The following is a 14,090-nucleotide window of genomic DNA, read 5'->3' as shown; positions in this document are numbered from 1 at the left end:
GGCAAGCGGCTGGCGTGGGTCCCTGGGGCCTACGAGGGACAGAGCAAGAGACAGCCCCCCACAGAGCGCCTGCGCCCACCAACACCCAGCCTTTCAGACGCCTTGCCCGGAGCCCACCGTCCCCAGGGCCTCCGACCCTGGACGGTAGGGCTGATCCTGGTGCGGGGCCCGAGACCTCCCCGAGCTGAGCCGTGGGTGGGCTGCCTCCAGCCCCTGCCCGTTGTACCGAGAGAGTACACCCTTGGGGTGGCCTCTGACACTTCAGCTGGCTTCTGTGCAGGCCAGGTGCCTGGGTGGGGAGAGCAGTCAGCCCCCCAGCTTCTTGAGGGAGGGGGCGGTCCTGGAACCGTGTGCACAGAGACTTCGCGAGCAGCAGGCCCACAGCTGGGGACCCTCTGGCCTGCGGTCCCTGCCAGAGCCAACGTCTGCCCCCGATAAGCGGGGCTGGGAGAGAGGGAGGGAAAGAACAGGGGTGTGTTCGGGGCTTGTGGCCCTCACCCTGGGCGCAGTCCAGCCAAGCCGTCTGCGGGCAGAGGGTGGGGGGCATCTTCTAGGTTCCGGCCCAGCGACACCGGGTACGCGGCCCTCTCGGCGCAAGCGCAAGCGTGTTTATTGGAGCTGTGTTCAGGAGTTTACAAGAGTCTACAACGTCCCGTACAGAGCAGAGTGTGTGCAGAACAAGCCAGCAGTCGGGGCGGGGACGGCCACGCTCCAGGTCACTCTGGGCGCCTCGCGCGGCAGGGCCAGGCAGACGCGCGCCCGCACACGCCCTGCAGCTGAAACCAGGGGGAAGTGGAAAAGGACACGGCACCATTTTCTTATTGTAGAAGCTTTGTCTCTAAAAATTTAAATCTCTCTCTATGTGTACATGGATCTTAAAAGGTCGTGAAAACTCTGCCCTGCACCAGGGCAGCCTCCTTCCTCCCAGGAGGAGGGGCAGGGCCGAGGGGCACAGCCGCACCGGACAGGCGGGCAGCCTCGGGGGTGGCAGCTCCGCGTCCTGAGCAGACGCTGGCCCCCGCAGAGCCCTGGGCTGCAGGGAGGGCTGCTCAGAGCCTCAGCAGGAGGCCAGTGGCGGCAGCACCTGACAGCTGGTTGGTGGCGCCCTTGGCGGGGGCCAGCACATCCCCACGGCCCTCTTGGCCCACGCAGCAGGCGCCCTCAGGGGTGCCCCGCTCCTCCTCTGGGGGGCCCCTCGGGCCCTGCAGCCGCTGCTGCCGCTCCTGGGCCCGGCGGGCCCGGCTGGCGATGGCACGCACACGGCTCTGGCTGCGGGAGGAGGAGCGCCGCAGGAAGCCTGGGCCCCCCGCTGCCCCCTCCCCAGCCGGGCCCCCGCTGGTGGGCGACATGATGCCCCCAGCCTGCTGGAACCCCACAAGCCTGCGCAGCTGCTCCGTCAGGGCGTCCGGCCGCGCCCCCCGCCCTGCCGGCCTCTCGCCGGCCAGGCCCAGGCCGCGGCCCAGGCTCTCCACGCGGGGGGCAAAGTCGTCCGCTGTCAGGTCCCCGAGGCTCTTGGACTTGGCAGCCACAGTGCAGTCCGGGAGGCCCACCAGGGGGTGGCGGGCCCAGGGTGGCCATGGGGCCAGGGGGCGGGGCTGCAGCTCGTCGGGCCCCACAGGCAGCTGGCCAGCAGCCTGCAGGTTGGGGTTGGATTTGCTCTTGGTCACAGCGGGCAGGTCCAGGCGGGCGGCCGAGGCCGAGCAGGGCCACAGGGGCAGGCGTCCCGCCGGGGCCCCTGGGAGGCTCTCAAGTCCCAAGCCCAGGCCCTGCAGGGAGAGGTCGATGACCGTGTCACCAGACGACAGGCTGGAGGACGAGGACACGCTGCCACAGTGGCTGCCTGGCTCCAGCGGCTGCCAAAGCTGGTCACCGCCAGTGGCATCCAAGGACACGACGGGGCGGGGCCCGGCCAGGGGCCACCGTCCACCCAGGGACTCCGAGGGGACCTGCCCCTCGCTCTTGGCCCTTCTGGGCGCATGGCCCAGAGCCCGGGGGTGGCCCCTGCCGTCCGTCTGGCTACCGGGGGCCCCCTTGCAGGCCCCAGCAGGGCCCCCGCCGTGGCACGCCCACTGCCTGCTTTCGGGGGCTGGCTCAGTGTTCCCTTGGCTCCCGGTCCCGAGCTGGAGGGGCCCGGAAGCTCCCAGAGCTGCCCTTGGGGGGCTCGCCGAGCTGTTGCCGGGCCCTGCAGAGCACTGGGGCCCTCCAGGGGCGTGGCTAGGGGAGACGGCCCCCGGCGGTGGGGGGCCAGGACCCCGGGCTGGCTCCTCGGCAGTGGTTTCCAGGCTGCACGGGGAGGAGAAGGGGTGGGCGTCTGCGGGGAGAGGGAGAGGCAGGTGTCAGGGGCGCCCGCGGGGCTCCGTGCCCACAGGAGCCCCGCGCTCAGGCCCCTCCACGTGCTCAGAGCTGCCCCCACCCTGCCCTCCGGCTCCGCTGCTGCTGGGGGAAGAGATGGGCCTGGGCGCACAGGCAGGGTCCTCCTGGGGCTGGGGCAGCTCAGCGCCCGCGGGCGGCCGGGCCCCGTTACCTGGCACTCGGCCGCTCTCAGTCCCTGACTAGGAAGGCAGCATGGGGACAGAAAGGAGAAGAGCGTGGTCAGCGCCGGGGCGGGGCTGGCCGTGGACAGACGAACGCAAGGCTGGGCGGGTACAGAGGGGAGCGGGAGGGTGGCCCAGCTTCCAGCATGCCCTCCCCAGGCTGGGACTGCTCCCTGTGACCAGGGGCCACAGGCAGTTCTGTCACGACCAGCCCTGGGGCCGGGGTGGGGGGGTCCAGAGCAGAGCTGCTCATACGTGCGTCCCCAAGGCCAAGGGCCACGGTCAATCTGCTCCCCTCACACTTTGCAAACAGAGGCCTCTACGTCGAGACTCTGAGCCCCGGCCAGGAACCCAGGCCAGACTCCCCAGAGGACTGCGGTGCCGGCCGGGGGCCAGGGGGAGGCAGGAGGAGGGCCTGGGAGCTGCCCCCGGGCCCTGGCGGTCAGGCCAGGCAGGGAGGCTCGGCCCCGGGCACTGGGGCTGGTCTCCAGAGGCCACCCTTTGGGCTGCAGGCCTCGGCAAGCAGAGCCGGCTCGGACTCCCCAGTCCCCAGCCCGGGGTGAGGACGGCTGCGGCCAGAGCTGCAATCACTTTCCCAGCCCCTTGCGGGCATCGGGGGCCTGCGGGGCAAATCATGGTCAGACGGGGGTCTGGGGGCTGAGGGGCCCATGGACCAGCCAGTGGAGCCAGGAAACAAAGGCACAGTGAACACACGGAGGCCCCGGTTCTGGACACGGAAGCGCAGCGGGGACGCCAGCCAGGCCATGCGGGGGCCGCGTGGGAGCCACCACGGGACACTGCGGAGGAGCGTCTGCGCTTACCGGCGGAGAGCACGGGGGCCTTACTCCTAATCGCCTCCAGCTTTTGCACGAACAGGGCGTTCATCTCCCTCTGCAGGGCCCCCGCCTGCCTGCGGGCGCCCTCGGGCCAGCGGGGGGCCCCCTCGGGGCTGCCCGGGCTGCTGGAGTCCGAGGACACGAAGCCGCGGCCGCCCGGCCCCGGCTGCCGGGACCCAGGGCCCTTGGGGGCCCCTCTGCTTCTCCCGGGGTCAGTGTGGGGCGCCCCCAGCGAGCCCGCACAGGCACGGGGCTGCTGGCTGATGGCCGCATGCCTGCCCTCGGGCCCCAGGCTGGGCAGCTGTCCCCTCCGCAGGCCCTCGGCGTCCTCACCGGTGCAGGAGCCCACCACGCACTTCATGCAGGTGGTGGCCATCCCGGCAGGCCCAGGGCCCTCGGGGGCCTGCGGGGGCCGCGCCTGCACCAGGCTCCTCTCCACCGGTGCCTTACCTCCAGGGCTGCGGCTGCCCGGCTCCTCCAGGGCCGGGGCCTCGGGAGCGGGGCCGGGGCTGGAGGGTGCCGTGTCGCTGGCCTCCCCCCCAGAGCCCACGTCCTGCGGGCCCAGGACCAGCTCCGGGAAGGCCTTGCGGCCTGGCTTCTGACTCTTGGTTGGGGCGCTGGCCGTGCGCCGCAGGAGCCGCTGGCTAACAGAGGGCCGGGGCGGGGGCCGCCCAGCAGCATGACTGTCCAGGGAGCCGGGCTTTGGGCCTCGGAGGAACAGGCCTTTTAGGCCCAGAGCCTGCTTGACCTGCAAGAGAAGGAGATACATAGCCGACAGCTGGGCACCAGGGGCCGGAGACTGCCCAGCCCCGTCCAGCTGTGCTCCGGAGGCCGTGGCCCGGGAGAGCCTGCTGCGGCCCGACGGGCCGGCTCGCTTGGGGCACCACTCAGGGCTGTGTGTAAGGAGGACGGTCTCCAGGGAGGCTCTACCAGGGGCGGCGGAGGCTGTGGCCTCAGCACAGCGTGGATGGTGCCTGCCTGCACCAGGGTGGAGGGAGTGGCCGCTGGCGGAGGGTCTGTGGCTCTCAGGGCAGGTGGCCAGGGAGTGCCGGAGCGGGGAGGCCCCCCCAGGGTCTCCCGAGCAGAGACCTGGACCCCAGCCCTGTGCCCACCACACGCTTCCCCCCTCCAGCCCCTGGGGCCCCAGCTCTGGCAGGGCAGGCTGGCACGGGGCCCCCAGGGTGGCCCTGGTGTGGAGAGCAAGACGGGGTGTGAGCCAGATGCAGCAGCGCGGGTCACGTTCACCCGCCCGCAGGCACCGCGGCCGAGGAAGCAAGCACAGCCAGGTGCAGCCCCGCGCTCGGCTCACCCATGCTCCTGCCTGGCCCTCTCCCCCGGAGGTGCTGCCTCTTCCAGGAAGCCTTTCCAGACGCCTGCCAGGCAGTCCTTCCCAGACGGCCGGGCCCGGGAGGCCCCTACAAGGCCTCTCCCCCCAGCCTCCCTGCCTGAGGGAGGCAGCCAGGGTCCCCGGGACCAGCTGGCACGTGCCTGGGTCAACATCGGAGAGGCCAGCAGGGTCCTCACATGCAGAGACCCTGGAGACAGCCACGGTCCCGGCAACACAGGGGCACATCTGGGCAGAGGCGTTAGTGGCCAGCACTTGAATCAGCTGTCTGATTCAAGATCCCAAATCCAGAGCGATTTGGTCAAAGTTGGCTAGAAAGTCATTTAGAAGAAGGTCCAGAATTCAAGCTCGGAGCTCCTGGTCCCTGGGATCTCCCCTGCCCCCACCCACCCCCACCCCCAGCACTGGGCGTCAAAGCACAGACAGATCAGAGGGGCACACAAGCAGGCGGAGCACAGAGGGAAGGGTGGGGAGAGGGAGCGGGCACGGGTACTGGGAGGGCCGGCAGCTAGAGGACCAGACACAGGGAGGGACAGGGCAGGGCAGGGCAGGGCAGGGCAGGGCAGGGCAGGGCGGGGGGTGGGGGAGGTGCAGGAGTCGGAAAGGCCAAGGGCAGGAGGAGACGGGCCAGACCTCGGGGCAGACACACAGGAGGCCTGGCAGAAGTCCTGGACCTGCCTCGTAAATGCTGCTCTGTGCCTGAGGATGGCCCAGGGGACCCGGAAACACGTCCCGACCCATGTCACATGAGCTGACAGCCTCCAAAATGCTACCAGGAATTCACAGATGCTAACGGGGTGGCCTGAGCATGCAGGTGGGGGGCGGGCAGGCCACGCCGCCCCCGTGCTGGGGTACCTTCGAGCTCCTAACAGGGCCGTGCTTCTAAAAGTAGACTTTGGACATACAGAAGCCCACTGCAAGACCAAAGAGACAGAGTGAGGCCGTGAGACACCGACAGCGGGCGTGGAGCGCAGAGACGGAGACACAGGACCGACAGGGCGACCACGGACGCACAACGGAGCTGGGAGGCCTGCGGGGCCTCCGTCGGCGGCACCCAGGGCCGAGGAACACGGCAGGAGAGAGGCGGTTAGTGCCAGAAGCCACGTGGACCCCCGTGTGTGCCTGACAGACCACCGCGTGCAGCCTTGCTAGGCCCCAAACTTAGAACCAGGGACCCCTGGGCTCTGCAGACTGGGGAAGTCGGAGTGAGACCCCGTCCTGGGGCAAATGTACTGGGAGCAGGTGAGGGACGGGGCAAAGCCAGGCAGACGCCTTCGAGGAGGGACAGAGAACCAGGGGACCCCGAGCAGTAGAAGGGGAGGCTCAGGAGAGACGGGAGGGGCCGGGGCTGCCCAGGAAGGGCCATGGCTTCCATATGCTAGTGGCCACACTGGCCCCGGGACAAAGAGGCACACCCGGGGGCCCCGGAGACGGAGACTCATTTCGTGGATGGAGACACAGGCCCATCAAGGTAACCACTAGGCCTCATGGCCCCAGGGACACGGATTGGGTGGGGGCTGGGGCACCCGGGGGCTGGGGCACCCCTTCCCAACAGCAAGTGACCTTGCAGGTGGCACTCACCTTACCACTGATGTCACTGATGGCCACGTGGACAAAGATGGAGGCCTCTTCCATCCCCTCCAGGTACACATGCCGATAGCCTGAAACAGCCGGGGTCATGCTCACCACGGCTCCTACCCACCCACGTCCCCCACACTCTACTTAAAGGTCCCAAAGCCCTGAAAAGAACCCGTGAGCCCGGTCCTGGGGACTCCACCTCCTCCAGGAAGCCTGCCAGGATTGCTCTCGCCTGCAGAGCAATCATCTGCTGGGGGCTAAGGGGCTCCACAGCTGGTGCTCCCCTCCCCCACCCTGACCACAAAGTGCTGTGGCCTTGAACCCTCCTCCTCAGCTCCCTCGGTATCCCCAGGCCCACCCGTGGCAGGAGCCAACTCGCAGGAGGAAGCTGAGCCCCACCCTGTCCTGGCGTCCTCTGCTGGCCTGCGGGGGATGTGCTACGGGGGGCACTGGCCCAGGGCTCTGCCCTCCCCCACCCCCACTGGCCCCCTGCCCACCTGGCATCATGCTGCTGAAGGCCAGCGTCCTTTGGCCTATGAAGTCACGCCCAATGGGGTCATGGTCCCAGACGAGGAAGCGCACCAGCGCTATCTCAGGCATGTGCACCGTGAACACCAGGGTCTCCTCCCACATGGGGTTGAATCCTGGAGGCCACCAGGAGGAGGTGTCTGTCACCTTCGCCCCGCCCCCACCTCTCAGACAGGCCCGTCCGCACCACAGCTCCAGCCTGGAGGCCACATGGGCCCACGCCCTCTCCCAGCACCTCCTCCTGGGCTGGCCACCAGTTGAGAGAAGCAACACCGGAAGGCCAGGCGGCTGTCACTGGGCGTCCAGCCGAGGGGGCGTCCTGGACAGTTATGTGGGTCACAGGCGGTGGCCCTCACCCTTCCCTGCCCCGTCAGCCTGGTGCCGCCAGCACAGGAGCCGTGACGGGGCCTCTGGGCGCCGCCGGCCCTCTCGCATCCTCACCGTTGTCGTCCACCACGCGCGTCTGCCCCTTGCTGCAGTCCACGGGGAGCCCAATGACCTCCACCTCCACGAAGGGGTCGATGATCTGGCACACAGTGCAGGGTGGCACCGGGGCCCGGGCCGACGCCCCGGCCCTCCCCGGCCCCCAGGCCCTCCCTCCTACCTCCCCTCGGTCCCCCAGCATGGAGTCCCGCGGCTTGGGGAGCTGCTGTCCGCTGATGATCCGGAGCACCAGCTGCTTCCTGAGCTGACCGGGCAAAGGGTCCTCGGAGTTGGGGTTGAAGACGCCTGAGGGGGCCAGGGTGAGGCTGAGCGGGCAGGGCAAGTCCACCACCAGCTCCCGGGGCAGCCCCAGTGCATCCACTCCCACCCCCACCCCATCCACTGGATGGGAGCCCCGCGTGCGGGAGCGGGAGGGGAGGCAGCCTTCCAGGGCAGGGGTGGGTGCCGGGGCCCGTAGGCTGGTCGCCTCTGTGACCACCCCATGATGTGGGCCCAGCTCGTTCCTTCCACAGGTGGACCACGGGGGCTCAGTGCGAGGCCACACCGCCTCTGGGTGGGGGGCCGGGTGCCCGGGGACAGGGTCCAAGGTGGGGGGCCTGGGGCTGCGCACGTCGATAACTCGAAGAGGCCACTACAGATAAACGTTGCACAGCACAAGCCAAGAGGCACGTGGGAGGATGGGTTAGGGTTACGACGGGAAGAAACCCACAAGTCGTTTTTAGCACATCGGGGAGAAAACTGAGGTGACCGAGAAGGGAGGAAGTGCCAGGCAGACCTCACCCAAGGGCGCCTTGCCCGGGGACCCTCGCGCTGGGGCAGGGTGGGGAGGGGCTGCAGATGCCCGGCAGGGTGGCGGCGCTTCCCTGTGCCCCAGCCTGACCCGCCAGGTGGCCTCGCCATGGCCGCCCCTTGCCACCTCTGTGCAGCAGCCCCCACCCCCATGTCCCCGTCCCGGGGCCGCAGCCTCACCCTGGCACATGCACTGGGGCTTGAGCACGTAGCCGCAGCTGCCGTTGGCGCTGAACTTGGCCCGGTTCAGCTGGAGCATCCGCCCCTCTGACTGGTAGTTCAGGGCGACTGCGGGGAAGGACGTGAGGTGGCCGGCTCAGCGCCCAGCCCGTGTGTCCCGCCCCGCCGCTGCCTGTCAGCCCGCGTCCACTACGTGAGCAGGGGCCCTGGGGCTCATGTCGGGCACAACCAGGGCCGTGCGTCCCGGCAGGACTTCCCGCAGAGCCAGCACAGCGGCCCCGCGCACCTGAGGAGCCTGGACGCACCTGTATCTTTCCCGCCTTGCCCTGGGGTCCTAAGGCCCCCGCCCCGGCGGCCCCCGCCCCGGCGCCATCCTGGTGAAGTTGGCTGGATGCCGCGAAGGTTCTCCAGAGCCAAGGGCAAGCAGAGCGGCCGCGGAGAGCCCAGCGGCACCCCCTCACCAGCCCGGCTGCCCCGGGCCCCGGCGCCCACCCATCTGGCAGCCGGTGTTCCAGAAGGGCTGCGGGTTGTAGTTGCTGGAATCCACTCGGTAGGAGGAGGGGTAGATGCGAGAGAGCTGGTGCTGGTTGAAGCGCAGGTACTGAGCCGGCTTCTGCTGCAGGATCTGCTGGGCCTTGGTCTCGCTGAAGGAAGACACCTGCCAGCTGGACGCCACTGCAGGTGAGACGGGCGGCGTCAGGGCACCGGGTCAGCAACCCCCCCAGGGCCCCGATCCCCCCCTCAGGGGCCCACCCGGCAGCCCCTCACCCAGTGGCCCCTCACCCTCCATCTCCACGTCGTGGATGCCCACGGACTTGGTGTATTTGACCAGGTCTGAGAGGGCCCGGGACAGCTTCATGGTCTTCTTCTGCCGGGCCCTGCAGGAGGCGTGGGGTCAGGACCTGGGTCGCACCCCTCCCCATTCAGGCTCTGGGGAGCGTCCATCAGGCGTCCACTACGCCCCTGTGTTCCAGGCGTCGGGACATGCGGTGGACGTGCTGAGAGGTGACACTGGGGGAAGGGGCAGGTGGCCGACCGCGACAGGTGCTACAGAAACGAGCACAGGGACCCGCGCTGGCCAGTCTGGCCCTGCACCCCGGGGTCCCTGCCCTGGGCCCCCACTGCCCCTCCCCACCGTGCGGTCCCTGAGCCTGCGCATCTGACGCCTGCTGTTGCCGGGACAACGGTCTCAGCCCTGCCTGCCGCGGTGCCTCCTCAAGGGCCCGGCATGGAGGCAGGGCACTGACCCTCGGCTCTGGCTGCCCTGGGAGTCCAGGTCCTCGTCCCCCTCCTCCACGCTGGCTGCCTTCTTCAGCTTGCTGCTCTTCTTCTGTGCACAACCAGGGCAGAGTCAGGCTCAGCCGGGCCGTCTGCAGAGGCCAGGAGGCTGCGAGGGAAGGGCCTGCAGCCCTGGGGTCCTGGCGCCCACCCTGCAGCCGGGCCTGCCCCCTCCTCTGCAGTGCCCTGCTCGGCCCGGGCCCTGGGTGACCTGCACTCTGGGCATCGACCAGTGTGGACCAGGGGAGGGCCATCGAGGCACCTGCTCCATGCAGCCCCGACCAGGGCTCCAGGAATCCCGGAGGGCCTCGGTCCTGGAGGACACCCCCCAACTCTGGCTGGCGCAGGGACAGCTGGGGCACATGGGGGCAGGGAGCCCACCCAGGAGCCCGGCAGACCTTGCGCCTGGAGAAGCTGCCCACGAGGAGCCGGCTGTTCTGCCTGCTGGTTCCCGCCTCCTCCCCCGACTCCGCGTCCTCCTCGGCCTGGGAGGAGAGACAGACAGCGGGGGTGCGGTGAGCCCAGCCTCAGACCCGGCCGGGGGTGGGGCTGGGCAGCTCCTCCCAGAGGCCCCGGGCCGCCTTCCTGGAAGAGAGGGAGCTGAGAGGGGCGTGGAGGAAGGGGGGAGCCGGGCCCAGGCTGGCCACTGCTCCAGCCCCCCGGGGTGCACATAGGCGGCTGCCGGGAGCAGAGACGTGAGAACGGGGCGCGCGTATCAGCTCCCCACGATGTGCCATTCGGAACTCATCAAGCGCCCAGTTCTGATTTTTTCCCATGGATGGTGACAGCCTAATAAATGCCGCTTGTGTGTCTGGAACATTCCTCGGCGTGCCCACTTAGGTAATCCTCATACGGGGATCCCGCAGCTCAGGAGTCCCCACCTGCTTCTTGCAGCGGCAAAGCTATTACCTACTTAGACAATCCCCTGGGCTGTGGCCATTTACCGTTACCATTTGCACTCGGGGCTGCGGTGAACCTCCCGAGGCTGCAGGATCAGCTTATTCGCTGCTGTTTACAGATCATGCGCGTTGGTGGCTCCCCTCCCGGCCCCTGCCCCCACCCGAGGGGCCCCCGGTCCCGGCGGCACCGCGGCCTGTGCCCCTCTGGGGCCGAGGCCCAAAGCTCTCATCCATCCTGAAGCTCAGTCACACCTCTGGAGCGGCTGGGAGTCTGTGCCAGCATCCCCGAGGTCCCTCGTCACAGCCGTCACCAGCCGCCCCCCAGCCCCTTCCACAGATGCCCCCCCCCCCGAACTCTCCCAACTTTGCTCAGGACGTGCCCACCAGGGCGGGAGCCGGCTTTGCAGCCGAGGTTCCCTGTCAAGGAGGGGCTTCAGCCAGGGGCACACACACCTGCACGTATCTGCACACGCATCCTGCGTGCACCCGCACAAGCTTGTACGCACCCCCCTGTGGGCGCCCCTGCGCACACGTGCCTCCCTCGGCCACGCCCCTGCCTGGCTCGCTGGCCTCACCCAGAAAACGAGCAGAACCCCTCAGGTCTGGGTTCCGGTTGCCGAGCAGGGAGCCTGGAGCTCAAGCGGGAGATGCGAGGCCCCCCAGGCCCGGCCAAGGAGGGCAGAGGGGTAGGACAGCCACGGGGCCATCCCCCACCCCCTCCTCCACCCCCTGGGGAGAGCTGTCTCCCACCCGCTGGCTGGCCGCCCGGAGGGGCGCTGGTCCAGAGCCCAAGGCGCGCAGCAACGGAGGCGCTCAGAAAACCCGCGAGCTGGCAGAGGCACGGGAAGCCGTGTTCACGGTGCGTAAGGAGCCGGCGGGGTTGACACACCTCTTGGCTCTTTACACCCCGTGGTCACCCAGCACACGAGCACCGCTGAATCTGGGCACAAGCGCGGAGAGGCACCTACTGGCCCAGATCCTGGAGAAGTGCTGTGGCCGAAGCCAGAATCTGCCGTCACTCACCCCCACCGCGCGCACCCCGACCTCAACAGGGGACGCAGCCTCCGCGTGCCGTCCTCAGGGGGTGTGGGCAGCCCCTCCCACCAGGACACAGCGCCTGATGGGCCTCGTGCTCGCAAAGTGGGGTCTGCAGGGCCAACCGGCACCCTCCTGGCCCCAAGGCCAGCTGCCCCGCCCATCACAGCCCCCGCAGGGTGCCGGCTTTCGGGCCACTCAGCTGATGTGACCATCTCCGGTGTCTGCCGGCCCCTCCAGACGGCACCACAGCTGCTCAGCCGCACTGGCCCGGCCCCCATAGGCTTCAGGTCCGCCGTGACGGCCCCCACACTGTTCTCCCACAGAGGAACCTCCCAGAGCTCAGCGGCCCTCCCCTATGTGGCTGGAGGGCCTCCAGGCAGGGGGCTGCACAGCTGCCCAGGACTCACTCGGCTCTGAGCGCCTGGAGCCCCTCCCTGTCACCACCAGACCCCCCAGGCCACGCCCAGGTCCTCTTCTGCAAGGAGCTGCAGGTGCCCCGGGGGCTGCCAGCCGCTCCTGCCCACAGGCAGGGAGGGTGTGGGCTAGAGGAGCTCCGCAGGCCTCCAGGGGACAGGCTGTCAGCCGCACAAACAGGGCAGCCCCTCCCTGGCCATCTGCCTGTGACAGGGTGACGGCTGTGGATCCCTCATGATGAGAATTGGAACAGCCAAGTGTGAGCTCCTGGAGGACCGGGGGTGGAGACGTACACCAGGGGCAGTGTGTGTGTATGCGTGCAGGTGTGTGTGTGTGTGTGTGTGTGTGCGCAGGTATGTGTGTGTGCAGGTGTGTGTGAGTGTGTGCAGGTGTGTGTATGTGTGCAGGTGTGTGTATGCGTGCAGGTGTGTGTGAGTGTGTGCAGGTGTGTGTATGTGTGCAAGTGTGTGTATGTGTGCAGGTGTGTGTGAGTGTGTGCAGGTGTGTGTGAGTGTGTGCAGGTGTGTGTGTGTGCAGGTATGTGTGTGAGTGTGTGCAGGTGTGTGTATGTGGGCAGGTTTTGGGGGGCAGGTATGTGTGTGAGTGTGTGCAGGTGTGTGTATGTGGGCAGGTTTTGGGGGGCAGGTGTGTGTGTGCAGCTATGCAGGAACCTCACGCTCTGGCCCCTCTCCCAGCCGCAGGCCGACCCCGCCTGCCTCAGGGCTCTCACCCTTTTGGCCTCTGCCTTGTGCCCGCGTTTGCCAGGCGGGGGCAGCGTGGACGCGGTGAAGTCACTGGGGTCCTCACAGTCCCGAGTCTTCGACTCCTTCAGTAGGGAATCCAGTTTCCTCTTGGCAATGTTTTCCACACGTTTCAGATTGGTGGAGGCCTGCAAGAGGCGGACGGCCAGCCCATTGGCTCCGGTCCGCAGCTCGCGGGCAGCAGCGGGGACGGCGTGCAGTCTCGGGCAGGGCCGGCACCACCTCACGCTCACCCCATGTGAGCCCCGGCTCACGCGGCTGTGCACGCAGGCACGTGATTTGTCCCGGGGCCTCAGACAGTGCCGAGCAGGCCCTGAGCCCAGGCCCATCTGATTCTAACTCCTGTCTCCTTCAGGTGCACGATGCTGCCCGCGGGACCCAGTGGACCGCTCACCGGGCACCCGGCGGCCACTCTGGGCTCTGAGAGCCGCTCGGCAGCTCAGGATCTGGGAACCCACCACCAGCCACCGTGCGCCTCAAGGAGATGGATGGGGTGTGGACAGCCCCCAGTGTGGCTCTGACCAACTTGGACCCTCCAGGCAGGGCCTGGGCCTTGGGCATCTGGGCACCCCCATGCCCAGGCTGGAGTGGGTGCAAGGTGGCCACCACAGACCGAGGGTTTACTATCACCCCTAGCCAGGCAGGGAAATGTGCAAGCCCACCCAGAGCAGGAGAAATCCAGTGCCTCAGGGCTTTCTAAAACAATTAGCGAGCCGCACAATTATTTTCCCATCCGATGGCCCCTCAGGGAGAAATAATACCTTGGCGGTACCCAGAAGAGGGAAGACGCTAATTAGACAGTCCCCCCCTCCCCCACCTGCCCCTTTGCTGCTCAAAGCCCTTGTGGACTCCTCAGCCTCCCAGCATTGCCCCTGGTCCCAGCGACTCTCTGTGAAGAGGTGACAGCCGCTAGCTGGGAACTTGGGGTTCGTGTGCTGTGTGGAGGGGTGGGCAGGGGGGTCCCCCGCTGGCCCAGGCTGAGTGCATGCCCAGCGGCCTGGCAGCTTTGCAAATCACCCTCAGAATCTGCCCCATGCCCCTCTGTCCCTGCCGCCTCCCTTCTACAACAAGGCCTTGCGCTGGCTCTTCAGGGCTGCAGCTCCCCCGGCCCCCGAAGCCCCCCACCCCACTCACGTCCCCGTCGAGGAGCCGGCTCTTCAGGGTTGCAGCTCCCCCGGCCCCCGAAGCCCCCCACCCCACTCACGTCCCCGTCGAGGAGCCGGCAGTCATCATCAATGTCGTCCGCACTGTCCTCGTCAGACACCTCGCCCTCCTCAGCATCCTCGCTGATGTTGGCTGGGAGCTTCTTGCCCTGGGGGAGGAGGTGGACCTTGGCAGGGGCCCTGTGGGAAGTGCTGGGGGGCCGGCACCCACAGGAGCAGCAGCAAAGCGTGGGAGCCTTTCCCAAGCTTGCTCGTGGCTCTCAGGCCGGGGGCAGGGCCAGCCCACCCATCCTTGCAGCAGCA

At 68.4% G+C, this 14,090-nt stretch overlaps 1 protein-coding gene across 1 annotated transcript in view; it reads right to left on the bottom strand.

Annotated features, from left to right (window-relative positions):
• Positions 1-597: 597 nt before the first annotated feature.
• PLCH2 (phospholipase C eta 2) overlaps positions 598-14,090 on the bottom strand; it is a 69,138-nt gene continuing 55,645 nt past the window's right edge. The window contains exons 11-23 of the mRNA XM_059901788.1: positions 13,829-13,936; positions 12,594-12,752; positions 9,911-9,997; positions 9,482-9,564; positions 9,018-9,112; positions 8,727-8,909; positions 8,235-8,342; positions 7,426-7,550; positions 7,263-7,347; positions 6,791-6,937; positions 6,297-6,376; positions 3,821-4,118; positions 598-2,311 (exon numbers count right to left, since the gene is read on the bottom strand). Coding sequence (XP_059757771.1) covers positions 1,050-2,311; positions 3,821-4,118; positions 6,297-6,376; positions 6,791-6,937; positions 7,263-7,347; positions 7,426-7,550; positions 8,235-8,342; positions 8,727-8,909; positions 9,018-9,112; positions 9,482-9,564; positions 9,911-9,997; positions 12,594-12,752; positions 13,829-13,936 — 2,820 coding nt within the window. The 3' untranslated portion in view covers positions 598-1,049. The remainder of the gene's footprint in view (positions 2,312-3,820; positions 4,119-6,296; positions 6,377-6,790; positions 6,938-7,262; positions 7,348-7,425; positions 7,551-8,234; positions 8,343-8,726; positions 8,910-9,017; positions 9,113-9,481; positions 9,565-9,910; positions 9,998-12,593; positions 12,753-13,828; positions 13,937-14,090) is intronic.

Source organism: Balaenoptera ricei, chromosome 1, assembly GCF_028023285.1.
Source record: "Balaenoptera ricei isolate mBalRic1 chromosome 1, mBalRic1.hap2, whole genome shotgun sequence".
Lineage (NCBI taxonomy): Eukaryota > Metazoa > Chordata > Mammalia > Artiodactyla > Balaenopteridae > Balaenoptera > Balaenoptera ricei.
This window is presented reverse-complemented; position numbering and strand designations above follow the sequence as displayed.